At 38.0% G+C, this 25730-nt stretch overlaps 1 protein-coding gene across 13 annotated transcripts in view; it reads right to left on the bottom strand.

Annotated features, from left to right (window-relative positions):
• DTNA (dystrobrevin alpha) overlaps positions 1–25730 on the bottom strand; it is a 385407-nt gene that overhangs the window by 23079 nt on the left and 336598 nt on the right. For 11 of the 13 annotated variants that reach the window (XM_063077106.1, XM_063077108.1, XM_063077105.1 and 8 more), the window contains 5 exons: positions 21109–21196; positions 17845–17942; positions 11310–11423; positions 4408–4504; positions 2547–2567 (listed from right to left, as the gene is read on the bottom strand). In XM_063077106.1, the coding sequence (XP_062933176.1) occupies positions 2547–2567; positions 4408–4504; positions 11310–11423; positions 17845–17942; positions 21109–21196 (418 nt within the window). Of the gene's footprint in view, positions 1–120; positions 2568–4407; positions 4505–11309; positions 11424–17844; positions 17943–21108; positions 21197–25730 lie in introns of those variants that run through there. The other 2 variants (XR_010021503.1, XM_063077115.1) reach the window with 2 other exon arrangements.

Genomic DNA, 25730 nt, shown 5'->3' with positions numbered 1-25730 from the left:
ATTGTTACTGCAATTACACCCGAGCTCCCTTAATTTTTAAATTTTATGAGTGTTCTTTTTATGGTTCTTTCAATAAATCTTAAAGATACACAAAGAAGAAAGAGGGTAGGATAACTTCAATTCAAGTTTTGTAAAAAAATTTATTGCTTGTGATACCATAATCATCACATTATATTACAGGCACTGTTTTTTTTTTTTTAAAGTCATGTTCTCTCCTCAAGGGGGATAAATTCATGCATTACTTCTAACAAGAAACAGTATAGGTAGGAATTATATATACCAGTATAATAAAACACTGCATTGAACCACACAGACTTATGATAAAGCAAGTAGAGGTTATTAAATCAAGCACAATTTGTTGTGTGGAGTGTTTCCAGTTTGATATTCAAAGAGAATGCCCCCGAAGGGGAAAGGCTCATAAATAAAAACAGAATTTAGAAGCAGATGCCAGTCTAAAACCTCTAAATTCTCTCCTTAGATCATGTATACCATGAGAAGTCTGTATATTTGAATGGCATTTGTTTATTTCCTTGTAGAACTGCCTCCATAGAACTGGAATTTATGGGGTTCTGTCTTTAATTTTGACTGAAGGTCAGTATAAGAAACAGCCACATAAAATCTACGACTGCATTTTCCCTTTTTATTATTCAGTACTCCTTCTGTAGAGCTCTGAGTGAAGACTTTCTTTTATATTTTATGCCAACATAAATTTTTGTCCCCTGAGAAGTGGTATTTCTGCACTGATAAAACTACTGATTATATATTCTCTTTTTTTCTGCCTTGCCAGAAAGCTGACATGATTGTATGCCCCGTATGATTAGCATATCTGCATTTTCTTTCCTTTAGTTTTTGATTTTTCTATTTCAATTTTGAAGAGCCACTGTTTATATCTTTTGCTGTAAGCTGCCTCAGGTCCTTTTTGAAAAGAGGCTTGAGTATAAATCCAGCAAGTAAATTAGTGAAATCGACAAACGCTCCCTCCACCCAGAGGATGCGACGCACCGCTGACCTGCGGGTGGTGGGGACTGATGGCCTTTAGGTCCCTGCACTGCAGTCCCACTGCTGGCTGACCCTCCTATGTGGTGAGGAGCTGGAAGGTGAGGGCAGTGGTGGCGCCTTGCGGGCACTGCCAGGCTTTGGCTCTGCACATCACTGGTTTGTGAATTTCCTCATCCACTAGGAGGAGGGTTTTATTTGATTCCTATTGCCTTTTTCCATGCACATGCTAAGTAAGAGACAGGGAAGAGAAGAGGGCATTTGCAAAGAGAAGTACCACGAGAAAGGGATTTTCTCTACCATGATCTAAGTGTGTTGTAAGTACAATAGTAAAACTCCATGTATGGATTTATGAGCAATTATACAGGCTGTAAATGTTGTGGAGGGACTGTCTCATGTTAAAATTTGACTTCAGTAATTTTTTTCACAAAATACAAAATAATGTAATACATTGTCTTTATTGTCTGACATTACAGATTGGTTTCACACTTTCCTTTTTTACAGACGGTGGGAATGAAGGGTAAAAATGTGTCCAGCATTTTGCAAACATTTTTTGTTACACACAAACACACACAATGAATAATAGAAAAGAGCATACAGAAGAATTAAAAGATACGCTGAAATTGGACAGGCTGTTTCTAACTGATCAATGGAAACTTTTTAATAACTCTAGTGAGTGGGGTACACTGTCATACACAGCTTGGTACGTGCACTTGAAATTAGTCAGACATGACTCCAGTTTAGGCTGTGGTTAGATAGTCATAATGTCCCTATTTCCAGAAAAAAATAAAAATGTATGTGATGACTTGGTGAACTCCCAGAGCAGAAAGGTTCTTGGTGATAAAAAGAAAGACTGAAAGTGACCTATTCTTTAAGATTATTGTCAATCAACAGTAGGTATTCTGCTTTGAGGAAGAACCAGAAAGATGGGAAGTAAACAGTTACTGAGTACAATCTTTCTCTCACAAGATTGAGCACAGTTTGGTGAGCAGTGGAGGACAGGACTTCATAGTTATGTGATGGGACGAGATTTAATTGCCTGATTTTTATTTTTAAAAAAGGGTTCCACACCTTTTCAGTAAAATGGAAACTGAAATGCATGTTCATGACAGGAGAGGAGGTAGAGGTTAGCTTCTGTGTGCCGTGGGCTTTGCGATAACGTGAATCTTGGTGTAGCTCTCGTGACTGTGGGGGTGTCTTTCTATTAACGGAAGGGTGTGATCAGCAACCTCTAAAAGCATAAGACTGCTTTGAAACTTACACCCCTGGGGATCTAAATAGTTTTTAACAAATTACAATTTGTTCCCTCTTCTAAAAGATGTAACAGCTCTCCTTTTGATGCCGACAATAGTGATAGTTATAAAAAATGCTGTAGTTTATATATTTCAATTCAAGCACTACATTGAAAAGGAAGCAAATTAGTATGATTTTCTTTTCTCTTTCCAAACTGAAGCATGAACATACATTAGAGGCAAAAGCAATGAGAAAAACGGCAGGACGGCAGGCCCCTCCACTGTTAGTTAAGACCTGCAGTAGGGGACATAACTTACTCCCTGCTTCAGCTCTTCTTCCTACAGAAAGATCGAATCAATAATAGTTAGATTACTCAGGGTTCCAACAAGAGCACGTACACAGTGTGAAGGATGCAAGATGGGGAAACATCAACATGGCTTTGGTGGCAGGTCCAAGCCTCTGCCACCTCAGCAACTGTAGTTCCAAGTCTACTTAAGTATCTGAGACTCCAGACCCATCTCTTTTCTCCATGAGTCCAACCATCTTTCAACACAATTTATCTCTCTATCCTGGTGTTTGTACAACTTGATACAAAGGCTGTGCTCAGTTGGGCTAGGTTGATACCAAGACGGCTGGTGGTAAATAGACTCCTATCCCATAGTGAAAGGATCATCGCTATGATGACAGAAGCTACAGGAACATAAGCAGGTGGCAGGTTTCAAAGCTTCCTGTCATTCAGTGAAGGGAAAGAAGAGTTAGTCCTCTTCATTTGGTGTATTTGAAAAGAGAAGCAGAAAGAACTTTTCTGGTTCATCAGATGAGATAATAGGCCAGAAACAGCAGCAGGTCATTAATTATCTAGTTCTGTCTTACCATAGACAGGATCTTGCATGCCTAAAGCGAGGCATGGAAAGAGTTGTATATCTTTCCATGAACTTTTTGAAGTACCCTCATATACTGAAAAGTAACTTTTGTTGAGTAAAAATCAAGCATTCCCAACACTGTTAAAGAGGGCACTGATGGCAGAAAAAGTTGACTAAGGAATAAAACAAAGTAATGAAAACAAAAGAAAGAAATGTTACAAGAGCAGTGCCTGGGATGCAGTAGGTTTCAAAAAATACTTGTTAACGAAATGAAAGAAAGAAGGAGAGAGAGAAAGAAAGAAAAGACAAAGAAAGAAATGGAAAGAAATAAATAGAAAGAAAGGAGGAAAGGAAGGAAGGAAGAAAGGGAAGGAAGGACAAAGTAAAAACAACGAATGACAGTGTGGGGGAATGTGGGCGATCCATGGACTGAAAGTCACAGCTCATCTTGTCTCACAGCTGAGCCACTCTAGGGACACTCTCTTCACTACTCTACAAGAAATTTCACTTCCCGCCTTTGGAATGTCCCAGTTCTAATCCATCCTGGGTTCATGCTTGTTTACATCAGGCAGGATGATCACACAGCCCTGACACTTCTACTGAGCCGACTGTGGTCATGTGGCCATGATCTGCCTACTTCTGACTTTAAATGTAATTTATTGTATACTGATGAAGGGAATAAAGTTTTATTAAAGGAAGAATGTTACTTCCCAATGGGAATAATATATTACAGTACTCTACAGAAGACTTCTGTAGAGCGTCTTATTAAACACTCAACTTACAGAAGAGTAAGGAGATATTCTCATTTACAGTTTGCATTTGATGCCACTGGAAATCATGGGACTTGCTGATAGAGCCACAGATGGGAGAAAATATTTTACTGAAATCAACAAAGTCCTCTTAATAAAACTATCATCACCAAAACTATTTAATGGCTAATGTCTTAATTTTCTGAAGCGGAAATTAGCCTCTTGTTCAACTTAATCAGAATTTCTGAAAGCTATTAAATATAAAATATTTCTAAATAAACCCAGTTTTATTACTTTTAAGGACATAAAAGAACTGATAATAAGCCAAGAAGTTACTCTGCGAAGGCCCTCAGCAGCGAGGTTCCAGGAAATGGGTAAGAAAGAGCTCTATAATTGACTACCACTGTTTCATGGGTCTACAAAACAGTTCTACTTATGAGTTTGAAACAACATTTTGGGGGAAATTACATACAGTAATTGGATAAACCATTGCACATTATGTGCAAACACTGTCTTTCAAATGCCATGATAATCGGTCTAGGAAGCATTTATTTGAAATGTCTTACCTTTAGTAGCTTCATGAGCCCTTCTAACTGGACCATTAGCTCTCTCCGGCTCTCCTGGAGAGCAGACATTCTCTGTTCCAGCTCATCCTTGCGCTGTCTAAGAAAGAAGCAGTTGTCATCAGAAACAGCATTTAACTCACTGAGCTAATCACATTTCCCATTCTCTGGGGCTAGTGGACTATCAGAAAAAGGGCATCTCTGGGTCTTTGACGTGGTTACTGTTTTCAAATGAATGAACAATTATAGCTTGAGGTGTACTTTTATTTGTTAGAAGTTATTCTAAACTTACACAGAATTAAAATTCCTCAGACATTTCCACCCTTCTACCCTGAATTAATTGAATGCAATATTTCCTGAATGCTTACTATGTAACGGGCTTTGTGTTGTGTCATTTGAGACAGCAAATAACCAAAAGCCAAATTGTCACTCTAAAAGGCTAATCTTACAGATTCTCCAAATCTGAAGATCCGTTTTTCAATGCACAGAAAATACTGATTACCTTAGTATTTGAAAATTATATTTACATTTTTCTTTAAATTTTTAAAAATTTTTATTTTTTATTATACATACATGTGGGGTACAATGTTGATTTTCAATAATTATGTAGAATGTGTGGTGGCTAGATCAGTATAGTTAGCTTATTCATCATTACAGTACGCAATCATTCTTTGTGTCTGTTGACCAGTTCCTCATTAGCCCCCCTCCCTCTTCCTCACCCCTCTCCTTTTCCACCTCTGGTTTTCTAAAAGTTCAACATATTACTGTGATTATTGTTTCTTTCTTTCTTTCTCTCTGTCTCTTTATTGTTCATTTGCTTATTTATGGATTCAGCTCCCAGTTATGAGTGAGAACATGCAGTATTTCTTTCTGCACCTGGGTTATTTCACTCAGGGTAATCTTCTCCAGGCTCATCCATGTTGTTGCAAATGGTAGAATTTCATTCTTTTTTATGGCTGAGTAGTATTCCCTTGTGTATATGTACCACAGTTTCCTTATCCAGTCATCCATTGATGGACATTTAGGTTGGTTCCACCACCTAGCTATTGTAAATAGAGCTGCAATAAACATGGGAGTGCAGATACGCCTTTGACTTGATGATTTCCAGTCCGCTGGATATATTGCCAGGTGTGGGAGTGCTGGATCATATGCAAGTTCTGTCTGTAGTTGTTTAAGGAACCTCCATACTGTTCTCCATAATGGCTACATTAATTTGCAGTCCCACCAACAGTGCAGGAGGATTCCTCTCTCTTCACATCCTCGCTAGCATTTGTTATTCTCTGTCTTTTTTATGATAGCCAGTCTGATTGGGGTGAAGTGATATCTCACAGTGGTTTTGATTTGGATTTCCCTGATGTTTAGTGATGTTTGAGCATTTTTTCATGTACTTTTTGGCCAAATCTCTTTTATCTTCAGCACCCAATGTAGTGCCTTTCAAAGAGGAAATATTAATGATACATAGATATATAATTAATCTAAATTTTTTGGTTTAAATTCAATTTCATAAAGTCAGAATAAAGGAGTTCCTACATAATTGCTCTATAACTGAAAATGATATATAAGGTTTGCAATTGTATAATTTTGCTTTGTTTTGCACACTTTCTATTAAACTGTCAGACAGAATGGAAACCATTCAGGACAATCTACACTCTGTCATTTATATTGACACTAAGAGGTACCAAAAATATCTTAAAGGGGTAAAGAAATGAAACAGCATGGAGAGGAATATTAATGGTTCACGTTTCTAAAGTATATGTATACTTTTCAAATCAGTTTCAAATCCATTATTTGACAATAATTACTAGGTAAGTAATACATACAAATTTTCCCTTGTCACAAAGTCTTCTGTTTGAGTTTGAAATATTACTTATATACTTATACTTATATTCTAAAAATGCGTGGATGCTTTAAACATGTATGTATTAATGAACAGATAGATATGGCTAGTCACAATGGCATAGACAATATATTAAGTGGAGCTATAGCAGGAACTCTGAAATGAAAAACTGACAGTATAAAAATGTCACAATGAATTAGGTCAATGACTCATCTAAGTGAAAGATGTTCTTTGGAAGGACAGGTTAAGGATATAAATGAGACATTTCTAATTCACTTTCATATACGCTTTCTCTATAATGAATTTAAAATTTATAAACATTTCTCGACCTCTTTTGAATATATTTATATTTTTAGCTATTATTGCTGCTATGGATTACTTCTGAAGCAATCCTTCCTTTGATTTCCTTTACCATTGCCTCCTTTCTGAATGCAGAGGATGAGAATCTTATAGGCTTTAATGGTATCTTATTTTTAGTCTCTGTCTTCCTGGGCTGAAGCATTCTGATTTTGAAAGTCTTGCCCCATTCAAAAATATTCTTCAATGACAAATCCATTAGCTGTTTCTCATTGACCTTGTCTGCAAGCAGTGTTCCAAGTACATCCACAGTAGGCCTTGGTACAAATGTAGATAATGTTTCTGATTTATTTCCAGTTGTCTTCTTGATACTGCTCTGTAATTTTTGGCCTTTTAGCCACAGGAGCACTTTGGCGATAAGGTTAAAGAAAAATTCTAATACTGTAGGTAAGAAATACTAAGAGAGGCAGTTAAAAGTTGGCTAGTATTAATTTAGAATTAGTAAACATTAAAAAAATCTTACTTGAACATTTATCTTACAGTAGTAATCTCTCAAAGACACAACAATGAATTCAATTTTCTTTTAAAAATCTAATGTCTTTGTTCAGTTTTCTCTGTAAGAGTTTATACCAGTGGTTACCAAACGTGGGTCTGATAACAAATCTGTGATGTGGCCTCCACTATTCCAAGAAGAATGAGAAAACAAGAACTAAACAGTGATTTTATTTTCCTAGAGCTAAATGTATCCATCTCTAAAAGAATGCCTTTTATTCTGAAATTCCGTCAGATTATTTCTAATTTTATGTGTGTTAAAACATACTTTCTTTTAGGATAGTGTTGGGACAGTTGGCAGAATTTTAATATGGATTTTATATTAGATAATAATATATGAGGATACTTCAAAAAATTCATGGAAAGATTTGTGTTATGTTTTAATTCTGTCTTTCCATGAACTTTTTGAAGTACCCTCCTATATCAGTATTAATGTTTCTGAACTGGAGGAATTTTTTTCTTAGAAAACATTTACGTAAGCACTTAGGAGTGAAGGGTTTATGATGTCTGCAACTTTTATTTAACTTCTGTGAATCTCAGTTTCCTCATTTGTAAAAGAAATATAATAATGATGTCTATCTGCAGCTTTGTGATAGAAAGTATACAGGACAGTGCATGTAGAATTTAGTGTAGAGTAAGTGTCAGATTAGATGAGCACACAGCAATGCCTATCATATAATCCTGTTCATTGCCAGATTAAACTTGGCTCTCAATTTCCTTGTAGCTAAAATCAAAAGGGAAACAAAAGGTCATAGTGCTCTTAAGACAGAAATAAAACCATGTGTTAATGAAAATCAAAGCTCTGTTCCCTTCTCGCCCTCCCGTGCCCCACCAGCTGAGAGAAGTTTCTCCTGTTGGTTCTCAGTAGGAGACACCTCCATGAAAGCTAGAAGAAGGAGGAGCTACTGCAACTGCTTCACATGGACACCCCTCCATGCAAACTAAGGCCAAAGAAACTTTGCAAGAGACTATCGTTTTGGAGCTCTTTGAAAGTCTAAAATGATGAAAGGATAAAACTTAGAATACCCAGAGCAGAGTTTCTTAACCTGAGGTGTCAGAATAGCTGTGAAATCCCCCAATTGTGAAAGTACTTAGTGCAGAGTAAGTAATTTACAAGTATCTAGAGAAATAGCCTTCAAGGGAAGATCTTCTTCCAGGCAGAATGTGGAGACAGGCAAGCAAATCAGCTGGGGTTTAAGCCTCAGGCCTCAAGTGTGGGCCCAAAACACAGAAGTTCCCAGCAAATCTAGTCTCCTTACTGTGACTCCGGGCTCAACGGGGGGCACAGATACCTACAAGTCAGGGTCAGAAGGATTATTGGACTATCAGTCTGTTCCAGGATGGCAGCGTCAAGGAGGGAAGACGTATCAGATGGAAAATGCATCATCAGTGAGCCAGGCCCATCAAGATGCCTTTCCTGACTGTATCATCCAAATGGAACCAAATACTTTGAAAGCAAAACCTAAGTGGGGGGAACTGATGAAAATGTTTATGAAAAATTCCTTGTCATCATCCCTCCAACAGAGAATGGGACGACCAATGGAAGAGGTACAATAAAGAGCATTTCAGGCAGAGACAAGCACCCTAATGCATAGATAGGTGAACGCCTACTCTATGTCCAAGTTGGTTTTTTCAGTTATATTTCTGTGTATATTTCACTTCACTTTCAATTGGTCAGCTTGGAGGACCTACACAGTCCTATGTGGCAAAGGACACTTTCGAGCTGGTATTCACTTTTAAATGCCTTTGATGAGGGTGATGATATGAAACACGACTTTTTCCTTCTTTTCATTATCACCCCTTCTAAGTGGTTGTGTAGTAGAATGTGCAAGGATTTCTTATTTATTTTTAAAAATTATCTAGTTTTTGATTGTACATATTTTTTCTTCCATTTTTTAATTGTGGTACAATATATATAACATAAGGATCACCATTTTAAGCATTTTTAAAGATACAATTGCATGGAATTAATTACATTCACAATGCTGTGTAACCACTACCTCTATCTATTACCCAAACTTTTCGTCATCCTGAACATAAACTCTGTGCCCATTTAGCAATAACTTTTCATTATTCCTTCCCCCCAATTTCTGGTACCTTCTAATCTACTTCTGTCTCTGAAAATTTTTTTCTTTTTCTTTTTTCTTAATTGACCGATAATAATTGTATGTATTTTTGGAGTACAGTGTGATATTTGGGTACATTTATATGTTGTACAATAATCATGTCAGAGAATTCAGCATACCCATCATCTCAAACATTTGTCACCTCTTTGTATTGGAAACATTCAACAGCCCTTCAAGTAGCTACTTGAAGTTATATAGTAATTTGTTGTTGGTTGAGGTATACCTATATTGCTATGATTTTACATGTTTATGGGGTTCAGAGTTATTTTTCAGTACATGTATACAATGTGTGATGGTCAAATCACAATTGCAACAATTTATCAATTGTTAATGTGATGAAATGTGATAAAATGTGATGAAACATTTGAGCTCTTCTAGCCATTTGAGAGCATATAATAAATTATTGTTAATTACAGATGCCTAGCACTACTGTATACCACTAGCACTTATTTTTCCTACATAGTTGTAATTTTGTATCCATTAACCAACCTCTAACTATCCCCCCTGACCCCCTTCCCTTCTCAACCTCTAGTACCACAATTCTAATCTCTACTTTGAGAAACTCAATTTTTTATTTTTTTAACTCCCACATATGATTGGGAACTTGTGGTATTTATCTTTCTGTGCCTGACTTATTTCACTTAACATAACGTCTTCCAGTCTCATCCACGTTGCCACAAATGATAGGACTTCATTCTTTTTCATGGCTGAGTAGTATTCCATTGTGTATGTGTACTACACTTTCTTTATCCATTTGTGCAAGGATTTCTAATACATCTCTCTGAAGGTAGGACCAGAAATCATATAGGTTTAGAGGGAAGAATTTGTTTCTTCCATTAAATTATTTTGTTATTCAAAATTATGAAGTGATCTCTTTATACTACGAGCTACAGATTCTAAAGATCTTTCCAAAGTCAAGCCTTTGATGGGTCTATTCTTCCAGCCAGTGATTGGGAGAGGTGAAAGGTTGAGTGGATTCCCCAGGCCAGGTGTGCTGCAATGCTCAGATGTTAATGTGTCCAAGGGCAGGGCTAGGATAGAATCCCCAGAAACATCCATGGTGCAAACAATAGGGACTTGGAAAATCCAAACATAGCCATACAGAACCTTCTTAATTTAATCTCTTTGTATAGATGAGGAAAATGGCACTAATTCTGACAAAAGTTTCTGAGAAGAGGCATCTGTACTTGCTGTAAAAAGTATGACTCAGAGTTCTACATATACCTGGAATGTTCTTGGCAACCAAACTGAAAGACGGAAAGAATGTAATGCTTGCTAACTAAAAGTGCCTTGTGAAAGATCTGTATGACTTTTCTATGAGGGAATGTCTTTTAATTTATTTTTGTGCTGTTTGCTTCACAAACATTTGCGTACCTGCCGTATTCAAGGCATAATACTAAGCCAGTCTGATGTGTAGCCCACAGCAAGACTTTGACTTTGCAGCATGAGAGAAGTGGGAGAAACCACAGTCCTTATCCAAGCCCTGCTACTCTCCAGTTTTCTGACTCTGAGAAGTGCACTGAAATTCAGGGGTTGAATTGGATGACCTTCCATGGTCCCTTCCAACTCAAATATTTTATGAGGACAGACTAGACAAGACTAGGCTTTTTAATTCATTTGCAGAACAAGAAAGTATGAGGTCTATTTTTAAAGTTCTGTATATAAAACTATTAGGGAACAAAATTTGGAGAAAATCTTACTCCGTTTTGTAGATTAGGGTGAACTTTCAATTCAGAAACTTGTGATGTTTATTTAGCTGTTTATGTGTTTGTTTTGTTGATCATTCGTAACATAAACACACTGTTGATAGTGTAAATCACTAAAAAGAGCTGAGTTCAAATTTTTTCCAGTGAAAGATTTTGTTCCTGATCTAAAGAAGTCTGTTTATTTTTCTCTGTGCCAAATGAAAATATAAAATACAAACAATTTCTCCCAAACCTCCAAAATCTCAGCAATTAGGCCTGTGCTACTAAAAAACCAAACCAACATCAGCAGCTCCAGTGGCTAAGGGCCATTTCCTGGCTAGACACTGAGGCTCTGTTATAGATCTCGAACGTTTGTATTCCCTGAGATGACTTGGGTGCCCTCCTTACCTGAGGAGCCGGAGTTCTGCCAGCAGGGTGGGGTTCTGCTGCGCCTTCTCGGGTGTGGGCTGAGAAGCTTGTTCATGCTCTAGCCTCAGTCTCTGGATCTCCTGTAAGATTTCTCTTGGGAGAGAGGAGGTGAGAAACCAGGGTCAGTTAACCTCCAGGATATGGATATCTGAGCAGAGTAGGGCCACCAGAACAAAAAGAGAGAGGATCGTATATTTTGGAGTGGAACCAACCTTCACTAACCAACAGACCTACTGTATTTATGAGGCTTAGCCTCTAGCTAGTTGGGTGCTGTGGGAGAAGGGGTGACTGAATTCATCTCCAGTACATCCAAACCATGAAGGTTCTGCAGTATATCGATGACTGCTATAACCGGGGCCCAATAATCTCTCTAGTAAGTAATAAGATGCTGTGGTAATGTGTTCAACTTTGAGGAGTGCACTGCTTAAGAGACAAAAATGTATCTTCCTATTATTTATGGTCATGCTCTGACACCATAAAGTACCCGCAGCTACCAAGTAAGAGGTGCTTGGAGAGAAAATAAGGATAAATGGTGCTCATTTAAAAAAAGTAAATAACCTCATTCTCTCACCAAGAATGAAATTCTTCTCACTGAATTTATCTGAGAAGCCCCACTTAGGCAAAATTCTTTCTCTTTTTTCCTAACACTTTCAGTCTTAACAATGGGTGGCAAGGAAGGTAGCCTCAGAGAGAAAGTGCTTTTAAGAGGATTCACTGTAATTGAGTCTGTGACACAGAGTGCTATTCATGTGACCTCTGTCAGGGGGTGAGACATGTCAGTCTATTATTAATGTTGGGGCCTAGGCTTCCCTGCATTTGGGTGCACATTAGGCTGTGCAAGGCAAATTATCCCTAAGCAAGTCAGAAGCCATTAAGCAAGGTTACCAGTCATGCATTCTTGGGGGTTGGGAGTGTCAGTTTCTACTCAACAAATGCACAATAGTCAGTAAGATGGAACAAAGCGTGAGAATGGACAGTGAACTTGCTGAGCCAGGGGGGGTGGCTTTCTACTTGAAAGGTCGATTTACAACTGCCCACTGTGCAAACACACCAGGATCAGGAGGCTCATTACCAGTGAGTCATTACACCTTTCATGGTTATGGTGAGAAGGTTGGACTGTAACCCAGTAGTTTTTTTGTCCCTCTTAGTGTTCCATGGTAGAAGCCTTTCTTTAAGAAAATCTTCCGTGGAAACCGAATATGTCAGATGGGTAAGAGGGGCTGTTTTGGTTAAGAAAGGGTGGGCTACTCTGCTGCCAGCTCTTCCTCTTCCCGCTTCAGGTACCTCTGCAGAGTCCCTAGGTCCCCTGGAACTCAGCCTGAAAAATCAATGAACTGGAATTTGCAAGCTTTCCTCCAGGGCTAATGTCCTGATATTTTATGATTTCTGCTAGTTCTCCTCGTTGGCTCTAAAGACAGAACCATGAGAGAGCTGTTTAACCCAAGGAAGGAAAAGAGAGAAGCAGTTCTGGAAGAAAAAATAATGAAAAGATACATAGTGCACATCAAGTGCCTAGTTTATACCCAGGAACAGACAGTGCTGTCTTCTTTCATCTTATTTTTGTTAATTCTATAACATTCCTACTATACATAGGTACTATTATCTATTTCTTGAATGAGGAAAGCAAGGTGTAGAACAATTAAAATACTTGGCCAAGTAGGAGGAAGAGGTGATTTGAACCCAGGCTGGCTAGCTCCAAAACCTTGTATATCAGACTACCTCAGTCCTCTGGTACTTGCTTTGCCAGGTCTAGCCTAGGCAGGCTGTGACTGACATAATATCATTTGATGAGTCCTGTTACTACCAATATCAACCCCAGCTGGCTTCTCCAAGGTGCTTTTTTTAAAAAGTTTATATAAATATTATATTAATAGCTGTTGAATATACACCCAGCAGTTTTCATGTAGTATTTAAGCACGGTATACCATTATAGTTTAAAGCAGAAGTTTGCTTTTTTTGTAAATAAAGCCTTATTATTATTATTATTATCTTTTTATTGGTTATGAACATTCATGAGATACAAAGCTGATGGTCACTCCTCGTGCCCATGATGTGAAGGCCAGATTCATACCGGCAGCATGTCCATTACCACAAATTGCATCTGTGCCCTGTGTCTCCCACCCAATTATCCCCAACCTTCCCAAAGGTGCTTTTAAAGATCATCACTGACATATCCATGAATTACCTAGGGTAGACAGAGTTATTAAGTGAAATGAAGAACTCTATCTTCCCCTTAAGCTCAGAGATCTGACTATTGGATTATTTGTCACCCTGGAGACTATGAGACCCCTGGGGAGGTGAGTTTCCATGTTCATGAGTATGACCTGGATAAGCTTCTGGAACATGGCTCTGCAGTCTTTGGACAGCGTGAGGCTGCTGGCTTAGAGAGATGAGTTCAGGATGAACTCGCTGTTTATCAGAGATGGGTGGGCCACTCTAGGAGTCACGAAAGAACTCAGGGACAGGACGAAGCTCTCTTTCTGCCATCTCTTCACATTCTCATTTCTTTTTTCTCTCTCTGGTCCTAAAAACATGCATTCAGAGCGTGCAATGCAAACATGTCCAGGAAACAAGCAGTAAGAGTGGTATTAAGGCACGGTCAAGGTCCTTAAGATATTCATGGTGCTTCCTGTTGACTCTGGAATGGGAAATAGAGCCACAGGGAGGCAGATATCCCTGGGATACTTCCTCAAAGGAAGTCTTAATTTCTCCTCAAGTGTGCTATCCTTGTGCCTGACTGGAAACAGAGGATTGGAAGGGAAAACAAATGATCCGGAGAGGTGGAAGAGTAGATTAACACTGCAACCAAGATAAGATATTTGTGTGCCTGTGAATTTTTACTTTCGTCTTTTCTTTGTAAGCAGGGATGTAGGAGTGAGGCTGAAACTTGTGGAAACTCACCAGGTTTTGACCTGCTCCTCCTGATATTGCACAAAGACCTTCTTTGATCTTAACATTTTATCCCTTATTCCCACCCCAACCTCTGACTTTACTCTTTGTGTCAGGACAGATGGACAGGAGAAAGGAAAGAACAAGAGAGTGAAAGAAAAAAAGGCCATCAGTGAAATGAAGTGTATGAAGATTGTTGTTGGAGAATCTGGAATCCCTAATGGAAAGCATGGAAGTGAATAAAAGAGAATCTCATAAATTAACATTGCAGAAATATGTATTCTTTTGTCCAATCATCTCTTGTTTTAGTGCATTTATTTCTGTTTCTGGCACCGTGTATTTAACATACGTCCTCATCACTTCCCACCAGCTTCTAGTCAACCCCTTGTAAATGCAACCTGTATATTTAACAAGCTGATTATTTTACCATACATATGTATTCTGTCACTTGCCCTGCCACTGCTGTCCATCATGACAGGATAGAATTCAAATTCTTTGGCCTGGTGCACAAGCCTCATATACTGATGTTTCCATTTTATTCTTGATCTCAACTCCCTGGTGCTGGCCTGGCAAGTGTCTTTATCACTTTTCTCAAAGTCTGTGTGTATTTTTACCTGTAATTTTGTCTCTCATCTTTCATTGCCAAATTTCACTGTTTTGAAATGCCCAATTAAAACTCACCTTCTCCATAAAGTTTACCCTACGCAACCTAGTGAAGTGGGTCACGTTGGGTAAAAAGTGCAGAAATAACATCTCACTTTTTAATTTTAATCTTTACAATGGGGATGATAATATTCAACCTGCCTATCTCACAGAGTTGTTCAGAGGATGAAATGAAATAATATTTGCACACATGATCTGTAAATATATAAGATTGTCATAATTTTCTCTTCCACACCTCAAAACAAAGACCCAGGGCTCTTACTGCTGCCACCTGGAAGCTGTAGTCTTATGTTATAAATCCTATTTGTGGTTTTCTCCCATTGGATGGCTCCTTGCTGGTTAGCAATCATAATATGTTTTAGAAAAAAGGGACTATGCGTTGGAGAAAGGGGTGTGGGATGATGTCTGGTAGAAACTCTAAATGAAAGGACCATATTGAAAGCCAGATCTTCTCCAGAAAATGGTCTCATCTTGGGCATAGTTCAATCCAGTCTCAAGCTGGCATAACCTTCCAATTCCAGATAAAATAATTCATTTTTTTTCTCTTCTTCTTTCCTTTTTTCTTCTTTAGTTCTTTCCATTGACTTTATTATAGGACACTCTGATTTATTGACATCTACTAATTCTGGCTGAGTCATTCTGAATAAACTTTCACACCAAATATAACGGGTTTACTTTGTTGATTAAAAAGGAAAAAATCCCCTACATTCCAATTCTATTATTTGCTAAGGTTACCAATAGTGAAGTTTTGTTCTGAAGGAGTTGAGACTTTGGATTAAATCTACCTGTCAAGAATTTAAAACTAGTCAATTTTTCCTTTTTTCCCTTTCTTTCCATGCCCTCTCTGCTGCCCAAATTGATGTAAAGCTTCAAGATAACATTTGACCGTGGCCCCTCTATTCTCCAAACCATTGCCATCAATACCCATACAACCGTTCTAGAACCTGAGAGTCCACAATGGTTCTTCTACATGGTTCGCATCCAGCCCTCAGGCTGGCTAGCTCAGCTCACATGCTTTCTGCAATGCCTCCCTGCTCCCACTTTTACCTGTGCCCCCCAACTACCTGTTTCCTTTCTTTGGGTTGTGTCTCCTGCTGGATTTTAAGTGCTTTGGCTCATTTGAAACCACTGCCTTATCTCAATGCCTTTTCTGATTTAGCACAATTATTTGCATAGAGTAGATATAATAAATGTTATATGAAACAGAATAGGCTATTTTACAGACTTACAACTATCCTGAACAAATTCCAACTTTATGGCTATTTTTTTTCTAATTCTTCACCATGCTTCTGCCTTCTCCCTTCTTAATTCTTGCCAACTATTACTTGGTAAATTGAGATCACACATGGCAAACATTTTTTATATTCCAGCTCTGCTGTGAGCACATCTCTTTGGGGGGTTAGATAGAGTAGTAATTTCAAAGGCTCCGAAGCTCACAGTGCCACGTTTATGAAGCTATTTTCATTCTAATATGTGGTCTCCTAATGATGAGAGCCAGGACCTGGGACAATTAAGCCAAAAGCCTTTTTACTGCAAAAATATGAAAATGTGCCAACAGAGTTTGTACCTTCTTCTTTATTTTTTTTCTGTAGAACTTTAAAGAATACTTTCATCATTTATCTCTCAAATTCTCAGGTCAAACTCTATAGGCATGAAATAATTATCACAACTTCCTCCTTTAGTCTACCAGTTTGACCTTACAAGTGACATCAGTGTTTAAGAATCGGATTAAGCATTAAGACATTTTGGTGCTGTTCTAAAACATATAGAATGTACAAGTTGTTCCTATGTTGGACTTACTCAGCACTGAGTTTGAGATCTGACTTAGCTATTCATTATTTTCCCAGTCAGTCTATATTTACTGAGCTTCTACAATGTGCCAGGCATGGTTGTGGGCTGCGGGGGACATTTGGCATTGCTTATGCTCTCAAAGAACTTCCATGTCAGTACGGAAGACAGTAAACAAGGAAACAAGCACATAAATATGGTTATTTTAGACAGTGGTAAGTGCCACACACACGTGCACACAGGGATGTAATACAAAGTGGTTGCTGGTGTGTCAGGTAGTGAGCAAGATTAGACAGGTGATCTTCAGAAGGTGACAGTTGAGCTGAGACCTGAATGATGGGAAAGAGCCATCCATAGAGAGACCCTGAGGAAGAGCTTTCTAGGCTGAGAGAATGACGAGTGTGAAGGATGTAAAGACAGAAAGATGGGGCATGAGGCTGGGTATGATGAGCAAGGTGAGCTGAGCCCGGACAGGTAGGCAGGAATCAGGTTAGGCAGAATCTTGCAGGTCATGATAAGAGGAGTGGATTTTAATCGAAATGCGACAGGAAATCATCAGAGGGTTTTTAACCAGGAATAACATGACATGACTTATGTTTTAAAAAATGACAGGTTGGGTTAGGTGGTAGTAGTGGAGATGAAGCAGACAGTTTAGGGGATTTGCTCTGGAGGTAGAATGTGAGTCCCTCTTTGCTGAGTAGAGAAGGATCTGCTGATGGGCTGGAGGTGGAGATGTTTGGCTTGAACAACTGGGTGTTGACGGTGTTGCTCCAAATGCCTCCTTAGTCTGGGGTCCTTACAGGGAGCCTCCCTGGAGAACCTCTTACTTGTATCTGGGTGGTAGAGACACCTTAGCCTAGCACTCAGGAGGGTCCTCTTGTGTTAGACTGTTCTTTAAAAATAAGTGTGTCAGTAAAGGAAAATGAGACTGTCTAGGGGGACAGCATCAGTTGAGTTGACATCTCAGAACAACACACACAGAGTTTTCTCATGAAGCCTCTGAAGATCTAAAGATCTAAAGACCAGCTTTTCAGAAGCCAGCATCACTTACTTTAGATGTCTTTCCTTAAATATGCATACAGTGTGAAAATCCCAGAGGCTTTAAAGCACAATTATAGGTTATTAATGAGTGCGCACGTTGATCACAGAAGCCAGCATGTCTACAAAGCCTTACCTGTTCTTGTTCTCTAGTTCTGCAATGAGCTGCCTTTGTTGCTTATTTGCATCAATGGTGAAGGAGATGTCAGGAGCACTTCTTTGCTGAGCTGGCTGCTGTAAAACATGTGGTGTACATGATTTAATATCAGGAATGCGAACCAACGTGTTTGGAAAGACAGGAGTCATGAGACATGCAGACAAGGAAGAGGAAACTATTACTATTCTAACAAAAAAAGCAAATACGTAAAATTAAATTGCCATCCTTCTCTTTAGAACAAACCTTGCTGTGGATCTGGAATGCATCTATGCAATGGAAAGCAGAGTAGAATTCTTTGGCAGGCAAATAAACAAAATATAGGAAAAACGGTTTTTCAGCTTTCTGACTTGAAGTCTTGGGGAAGCTATTTTTTTCTTTTCATGCTGTCCCCATTGCAATCATCCTCTCAATGCAGGTGAGCTTACAAATGCTTTACTGTTGAGATAGCTCTTTCTCTAGAATTACTGTTCAATCACTGTAATGTACAATTAAATATTTCATAGTTTTTGAGACACAGTTTCTTTTGTTATTCTTTTGGTAAACATACTTTTATGTATTTCTTTATTCATATATGTAATTTTATGTAGGTTATATATATGTGTATATATAACCTATATATAAAAATGTATATAAATATATTTATATATATATGAATCTATCTATTTAAAATTATAATGTGTATATATCTGTTTCCACCTTCATACCCAGCAGGTTCCTCATTCTTGCTCATGCAATCAGCTTTAACAAATGGTGTATATGCAGTCATAGCTTCCTCATATAATCATATATATCATGAATCATATCATATTTTTATATATATTTCTGTGTATGTGTTTGTGCATTTAGTCAAGGGTATATTTGGCATTGTTTTATAAAAATGGGGTTGGATTATGTATACTTCTTGTGCCTTGCTTTCTTTGCTTTGCAGTACATTATAGAAATTCCTCCCAGCTAATTTTTATTGTTTAAAAAAACCAATTTAAAAAATCACAACGAATCTTTCTACCAAAGATTACAAAATTTTTATAAATGGCACCTGTTTCCTAAGCCAAACGACATGGAGCAATTCAGCCTACTTTTTAATGTCCAGAAGCCTAACTACAGGAATGGTTAAGATGGTAAAGGTCTGACTTTCATAAACTGTTCTATGACTTTTTAATTCACATTTCTTTTTAACAAAGAAATGATTTGTGTTGCTAGTGAAGAATTTTGAGGTCCTAAGTTTTCTATCCTAAATGGCTTTCTAAAACTAAGACTGGCATATGGCAGCTTTGACCTGTAGTCCAGGTTTTTCTTCTGAGTTTACTACATAAGTTTCTCTTTCTTGCACATATGTTATATTGATAAAAGGTAGAAACTCGTCTGAGCCAGTTGTGGATTTCAGTCATTGCTTTGCTATTCATATGAATTCATCAGGAATTATCCAGACAGAAATGGACCCAATTAATGACCTTTCTATCTCCTTTCTAACTTGGTGACATCTTACTAATCATGATGTATTTAGCTAATCATACAATTCTTGATATGAGATTATGAAGAGATTTGCAAAGGAACTAGAATTAATATGTGGATGATATCTTTTATGATGGATTCACAAAGGTTACATATGATATATGTAGGCAAAGAAAACTAGTAGCTTATGTTTTTGAGAAAGAAATGGAACAGAGACTGGTGAAGTTAGTGCACATATAAATAATAACATGTGCATAGAGATTTAGCACTCCACCAGGGCTCACTAATTCTAATGTTGGTTGCAGGGAGGAACCCAAATGAGCGAAGGAGCCAGGGGTAGGAGTTGTGCCAAAGTGCTGATTGCTTGCTCTGTCCAAAGCAGACAGAGAATGTCTCTATCCCCACTGCTTGTTGCCATGAGGAACATGCACCCAGTCTTGCCAGTCTTTCAAGATAAGCTGAAAATACAGAGTTTTAAGGAAAACCATCTGATTTGCAAATACTGACAACTGAAAAAGAACCGAATACACTGTGGGGACTAACAGAACATTCCTGGGGGACAAATTTGGTCTGTAGGCTGCCATTTTGGGACTGCTGGTTTATGCAGCACTTTTGTACATTTTGTTATTGCATTTGACCATAAAAACAGGCAGCGCTGGTGCCTATAATAATTATTGTAATTATACCTACTTAGAGATGAGGAAACTGAAGTTAAAGAAGTAGTGCTTTGCATAAGGTCATGGAAAGCTGGGACTCACACTCAAAAGTCTACATTGCTAATCCCACGTCACATCCTCTGTCTATAAAGGTATATGTATGGATAAAAGCAAGAAAAGCTGGAAAAGAGGTTTCTTCAGAAACTTGTTTTGCCTTTCAAGTGACTCCCAAGGGGTTGCTTGTACTAAAATCTAGTTCTCCCAAACTCTCATGTGACTTCATTTTAATTTTCTTTAACTCATTTGTTCATTCTTTATGGCATTTAAGATTTCATATACTCCAATTATATCTCTGTTTTACCACATCTGATATTTGGGCCATATGGTGCACTTTTAGCCTGCCCTGGATCCTTTCCCATCTTGGTCATGGTAGTTTCTAGCAGTGTTACAGTCACTGATGTCACAGAGAGCAAGTGCCAGCTCTAATGCAGTGGGTTACTACGTGGCTCCCATCTGGAATCAGCATGAAGGCCTCTGACAGCAGCAGCATCTGATGTGAGGGGTCAGGCAACAGCTTCCTCGCTTGTGCCCTAACGCTCACTGTCCTTTATGATGCACCAGTCATGGATCACTTTCAGTTCAGCAAAGAAGAATTCTGAATAAAGGTGTCAAATTGACTGTTGCTTTTGTTTTAGAGACACAAGCAAATGGAGAAAGATATTCACCCTATTTCCTCTGCTAGTATATTTTAAGTGTCACTTGCAACTGTTCTGCTTAAAACCTAGTGTCTACACTAAACATACCCTCTTTAAACCCATTAAAGGAATCACAACCAGTCCTCACCCCCTTCCTCAGGTACTCACATGGGGATAACACTGGGTAAAGGGGGCTGTAGGGCTTCCGGCTCAACTGCGGTGTCATGCTACTGAGATGATTTTGTTCCTCACATCTGCCATTTTTAAGCTGGCAATTCACCACCAAGATACCATAAACATAGCAACAAACACATGAACAATAAATTAGCACAAATTTTCCTGGTAACTAGTACCTGCTATACTGATAACAATAAACATGATGTATGAAATTCAAGGATCTCAGACACAAACAGATGAATCGTTTCACTCAAACTACTTACAGACGAGGAGGACTCTGCTGCCAGTCTTGCTGCATACCTGGCGATCAACCTGTGTTCTTCATCAAGCCGGTTTGAACTCTCAAGCATACTATCAAGAACAAAGCAAAAGGAAACTGTTAGGCAACTGAGAAAGATTGATATATTCATATTACCACCAGGGGTTTTTGCTATTTAAATTTTTTAGTGCAGAAAATTTGATTTGCCAGCTATACAAAATCCTGTTAGGTTAATAATCTCAGACTTGGATTTATGACATGATCATGTGGCCAGAAAGTCATTAATAAATCTTGTCCTCAGTTGATTTAATTGTCTTACTAAGAAAGCTCCAAAGAGAAGTGACTTTTCTGATCAACATTTCTGACGTAAGAATAATTTATTTTTAATCTAATTTTCTTGCCTTTAACATTTTTATATCCCTATTATACAAGTAATGCATGTCCAAAATCAATGCATTAGAAAATATGGAAGCAAGAATAAAGAAAGAAAAAAAACCAAAAAACAAAAATAACAATAACCATGGTCAGCATCCCATGATCTGCACCTGCTGGTATTCACATGCTTGTATAATCCCCTCCCCTTTAACATGCGCTGGACTTACTGACTTGCTTCTAATGAATAAAATATGGCAAAAGACATAGAATGTCACTTCTAATATTGGGTTATAAAAAGACCATGGCTTCCATCTTGGGCATCAGCTGTGTGGAAAGGCCCATGTGATAAGAGATCCTAGCTAGTCAATAACCATGTGAATGAATCCCCACTGGTAGAACTTTCAGATAAGACTGAGCTGATGGCTTGATGGCAACCTCATAGAAATCCTTGAACCAGAGGCACCTAGCTAAGCCAAACTTAAATTTCTGACCCACAGAAACTGTAAGATAATAAATGTTAATTGCTTTAAGCTGCCACATTTTGGGGTGTGTTATTCAACAAGAGATAACTAATACAGTTCTCATCTATAATATTTCTACCCAGGTGACCTGCTTTTTATATTTACTTCCGGAGAAGGAGAATTACAGTAGAGGCTCTCAATGACATTAATGAGAATTGTTTAGTGTCTCATAAATTTATAGAAACTGTTCATACTAGAATAAGTTTGATCTGAGTCCCTAAGAACTAATGCAAATGGAAGCATTATCAATTCTTCCATATTTCAGAAAATTTCATTCTCTGAAGCCCTTGATTCAAGACTAATTTTTGGGAACCATTAAAAAAATTATTTGAAGCATACCAATAGCACTGATCCTGCTAACAGACTAGTGGGTTGTAGTTTGGCTTATCAGTTTTTATAGCATGTATCAGGTCAGAATCAAGATTAGAAACTAGTTCCTCTTATTCCCAAACATATTTATATTCTTTTCCATCGATTCTTATACTTAAACCTGTTCCTTAAAGAAAAAAGTTCATAGTCATGAATATACATTAAAAGAGACACACTCCTATGCCAATATTAAGGTTATAAGAATTATCCATTGTAAAGACTTGGAACTATTTGAAGTAACTGCCATGGTTTGGATGCGCTTTGTCCCTGTCAAAACTCATATTGAAATTTGATCCCCAAGATAGCAGTGTTGGGAGGTGGGACCTGGTGGGAGGTATTCGGGTCATGGGGCTGGATCCCTCATGAGTAGATTAAAGTTCTCCTGTGGGGGTGAGTGAATTCTTCCTCTTGCAAGAATGAAATAGTTCCTGAGAGAGCAGGTTGTTAAAGAGTCTGGCTTCCTCTGTTTCTCTCTCTTGCTTCCTCTCCACCACGTGATCTCTTTGCACATAACTTTCCCATTCACTTTCCCACATGAGTGGAGGCAGCTTGAGGCCCTCACCAGATACAGCTGCCCAAACTTGAACTTCCCAGCCACCAGAATCGTGAGTCAAATAAACCTCTTTTCTTTATAAATTACCTAGCCTCAGGTATTCTGTTACAGTAACACTAAATGAACTAAGAAAGTAACATGCAATTATATTTATTTATATGTTTATTTACATATAAAGTAAATGTGCAATAACCTTTGTTTTAAATCAGTGAGAAGATGAGTGATAATCATTATGTGTGTCCAGCATATTGGCTATGTCATTTCCAGATAGTTCGTCCCTGGGTGGCTGACTCCGCTTCTGTAACATTTCTTTTCTGGTCATTTGTAAGACATTCCTGTCTCCACTATCTGTGCTATTAGTCTATATCCCTCACATATGTAAAGTACACCTATTTTAATCCTGAATACTTCCACTTAGGCTTTAGCTCTTTTCTCTGGGCTACAACAAATTACTAAAATATTCCTGAATGTCCCTACTTACCAACTTACTTCTCCATCCTCTGAAAAAGAGGCTTCTCTTTCCTTTTGCCCAGATGAGATAACATGTAAAAAGCATTAAGCTGGCACCCATGCCTGGAGTACATTACGTGCTCAGACATGTTAGTTAATACAATGTTATTATTATTTTGCCTCTTAAGTAGTCTGTTCAGATTCATTAATGATTCATGTCTTTTTCAAATTGTCATGTACCATCCAGCAGCTATCTAGAGCAGTGCTTCTCAAACTTTAAAGAGTAAGCATATCATTTGGGGATCTTGTGAAAATGCAGTTTCTGATTCTGTAGTGGGGTGGGGAGGGGGTAGGTTGCAGGGTGGGACCTGGGAATCTGCATTTCTAACAAGTTGCCAACAGATGTTGATACTACTGGTCCTGTGTAGTGGTCCAAGGACAACACTTTGAGTAGCAAGGATCCAGGAGATCTTGAAAACAAAATGGAAAATACAAATACAGGAAATAAAGCCCAAAGGCAAACCATATAAAAGAGATTATTTTTCATGAGTATTTAACTGATATCCATGGAGCATGTGTGATATTTAACGAACTTTCTGTTAAGATAGAAAATTCTAGGATACAGGGCTCATATAATGTGTAGTATCAATCTCAGTAGATTGATATTTCAATCAGCATACAAATTTAGACTTGGAATAAAAAAATAATTTTAGTAGCAAAAGACAGAATTAGTTCTGGAAAACTGATGATTTAAGGCAGATGTTTGTCTTTATAAAACAATGTCTGCACTCTGCAGTGGTTAAAAATAAACAAACAAAAAAATTTTTTTATTATAGCTTACTAAGAAAGACAGAATTACACTGTCTTTGCTTTAAACATAAAACTACCCCACAAAAGACAATTTGATTTGATTTTAACATGCTTATCATTTCTTGCTTGTGTATTAGAGACTATATGCCTAATTCAACACAGTTGGTGCAGACAACAGGGCCCATTGCTCCAAGCCCAGGACGATGATCCGTTTGACTGCTTGAAAGTGACTTTGTCAGGAGCACTTGTGAGTGTTGTGATAAATACATAATTTTAAAAACCTTGATGAAAAACTTTGTGATAAAAGTATGTTTTATCATGAATGACCAGCAAGAATAAATAACACGCAGGTTACATAAAAAAGCCTCCTGGAAATGTACGACATGAAGATATGGGATTCTGTCTGGTAAGCGATAACTCATACTTCCATGCCTTTCCTCCCCCAGCACTGAGTGTACTAGGCCTGGTGTGATATATTACCCCTTTGTGCGCACGAACAATTTATGAGTCCACATGTGCCATTTCAGCACGTTCAAATTATACAAGGGTGAATGAGGCATTCCTCTGATAAATTCCATTATTTCAGGACTTCAATTACAAATAGTTGAAAATGAATGGCCAATAATCCCTAAATCATTAAAATAAATACTGATTCCAACACTTTCTCTAGCCTTAGCCATTCATTTCAGGATTTTATAATCAGTAATCTTGCTACAAGACTATGATGAATTAAAAAGTGGCTGCTGGGTTGACTGCATTGTAGGGTAGAAAAGTCCATTATTTTGAAAGCTGTCTACTTTCTACCATAAATGCATGGCCAGTGTTTGTTGCTAGTGATTTCAAAATGGCATTCTAGGAAACTCAAGTGGCCCCAGCTAAGCTAGGATTTACTATACTGTAAGTTAGCAAAGATTTCTGGGAACTCAGGGTTTATTCACATTTCTTTCATTTCTCTGTTGGCCTGTTCTCACTACCAGGGTGGGGCAGTCCACCAAAAAAACAGTGTGATCCAAAGGGCACTTGAAATGTGTCTAGATTTTTCCTTAATAATTTCCTATTTGTCTGGATGGTGAGAGTAATTTTATCACTAGAGATTAATTTTTAAGGCCACTAGATCTCATGTACTATATTTTTATTAAAATGCAAATAGCTAATGGGAGGATTATGGCCTGAGATGGCTTTATTAGTTAACGCTTAATTGGAGGATTCCTTTATCAGATTATTTCTTATCTTTTGCACATGGTTAAGAGCAAAAACCTGTGGACACACAGTGCTGTGCAGGTGCTCAGGAGTCAGCAAGGACAAGAAGGGCGGGGTGGAAAGGAATGAAGTGATACTGGGGCCTGAGCAGTGGTTTGATGGGACTGAAGAGCAAGGTTGGAAACTAACTCTCAAAGCTAAAAGTGTTGGCCCTTTAATGAGTGATTTGAAAGGAAAAGACCAGAAATCATGAAATAGCAATATTCATGGATAATAATAATAAAAACTTACTATAATAATGGCTTCTCTTAGGAATGCCTTCAAACTCTTTTACTGAGAGCTGGACTT

Source organism: Cynocephalus volans, chromosome 13, assembly GCF_027409185.1.
Source record: "Cynocephalus volans isolate mCynVol1 chromosome 13, mCynVol1.pri, whole genome shotgun sequence".
NCBI lineage: Eukaryota > Metazoa > Chordata > Mammalia > Dermoptera > Cynocephalidae > Cynocephalus > Cynocephalus volans.
The sequence above is the reverse complement of the archived record's forward strand: the minus strand, read 5'-3'. Positions and strand labels throughout refer to the sequence as shown.